Source organism: Loa loa (assembly GCF_000183805.2).
Source record: "Loa loa unplaced genomic scaffold supercont3.1612, whole genome shotgun sequence".
In the NCBI taxonomy this organism is placed as follows: domain Eukaryota; kingdom Metazoa; phylum Nematoda; class Chromadorea; order Rhabditida; family Onchocercidae; genus Loa; species Loa loa.
The window spans coordinates 1-1,836 of NW_018109791.1; the positions used below are offsets into that span (position 1 = coordinate 1).

At 26.0% G+C, this 1,836-nt stretch overlaps 1 protein-coding gene across 1 annotated transcript; it reads right to left on the reverse strand.

Annotated features, from left to right (window-relative positions):
• Positions 1-339: 339 nt before the first annotated feature.
• On the reverse strand, positions 340-1,798 carry LOAG_15190 (hypothetical protein; the record flags this gene model as incomplete). Its single annotated transcript, XM_003150682.2, has 3 exons — positions 340-585; positions 1,365-1,519; positions 1,642-1,798. 3 exons carry the CDS (start codon positions 1,796-1,798, stop codon positions 340-342), a joined length of 558 nt encoding a protein of 185 aa, XP_003150730.2.
• Positions 1,799-1,836: the final 38 nt, after the last annotated feature.

A 1,836-nucleotide genomic window follows, 5' to 3' on the forward strand; every position in this document is an offset into this window, starting at 1 on the left:
TTTTTTTTGGCAGGACAATAAAGGTAGTGCCACAGTAAATAACAATTATAGCGGTATTATTATTAGTGTGTAATTAATTAGCTCTAGTGATAGTAGCAGTAGTGATAGCAACAATAATAATTGCAATTAACATAATGATAAGTATAGTTGATGATGATGGTACTAATAGTAGTAAGTAGTAGTAGTTGTTGTTGTTGTTTTGTAATAGTATTAGAAAAAAAATGATTTTAGCAACAACTTTTTTTTTTGTTTTTTTTTCTTCCGCAAAAAAATCATAAATAAAATTTCAAAATTCATGAATAATTTTCTTTTTTTTTTCAAATTAATAATAAGAGTATTTTAGCCAGATGTAAACCAAGTGCCAAAAATGGATGAACTATGCTTCTTTTTCTTATCATTATTCCAAGCCTCTTTATAGGCTCGTTTTTCTTTTTTACGTGAAATACGCTTTCGCTTGCGTTTTGCAATTCCAACATTGAGCACATTTCGTGTTTCCAATGGTCCAGCTTTCGTTTTCGCATGACATTTATAAATACCACCATTATCTTCGCGTACGTTTACAAACAATAAACGATTACCCATAACCTAGAAATTATTTCAGGGAATATTAAAAAATTTTACGAAGTAAAATTTTAAATCAATTTTTAATTTCATTAGTCCTTCTTTTTTAAACTAATTTTGAACAAATTTTATTTTTTAATTTTGCAAATTTTATTTTTTCTTTTTTACAAAATGATTCTTTCGATTTTTATTCAGTAAACTTTTCTACTATTCATATTTTTCCTTCATACACAACTCAAATAAGCATAGAAAAGTACATCGCTATTATAAAATATAGTAAGTCATACATCAATTAATTAAAGTCATATAGTAATTAATGTAGGTAGTATTTTAAGGCATTCCTATACAATCTCAGATATTAAAGCTTACTTTATCGACTAATTGATAAGAATATTACATTAAAAGATATAGCTTTAGTTTACGTGTAAATTTATGCCAATTGAGCAAAGCATAATGATGAAATTATGACAGTGAAATTTCAATTATAAAGACGAAACGAAATGAAAATATAAAAAAAAAAATGAAACATATGCGATATTGAATTATGAACAGATATAAAAAATTTATATCGTTTAGAATTAAAAATTCATCAGGTTAAAACCTCGAGAATTAAGAAACTCATCAAGTTAAAAGTCCCGGAATGAAAAAAAAATTATCAGATCAAAATCTTTGGAATTAAGAAATTCATCAGATTGGAAATGTTAATAAAATTCAAAAATTAGCCTGACCAAAGGATTGACAAAAAATATTCATATGATCGTAACATTAAAAATAAATAAATAAGTAAGTGAATAAATGAAAACCTGAGTATTATCCGGCAGTTCATCTTCACCCTCTTTTGTCCAAGTTATTTCAGCATCCGGATCACCTGTTACTTTACAATCGAACCATGCTCGATCACCCAGTGATATACTTTCAGATGATGGTTCCAGCAATACTTGTATTATTGTATCCGGAACTTAAAAAAAACCACAAAAGAAAGTGATTTGAGAATAATTAATTTATATCAACCATATTTCAATTGCACAAATTTTTTAAATACTTTCGAATTAATTTATCTAAAGTTAATAACATGCTAACCGTATATTTCTGCTTTCACATAACCTTCAATTTGTTTGCCTTGTACATCAACTTTACAAACATACATTCCAACAGTATCATCATCAAATTCATCAATCCTAAATTTAGATACAACAGGATAGAACGGATCAAAAAATAAATAAATAAATAAAATCATAAAAAATTTAAAGAAAAATAAAAATATCCATAATTATT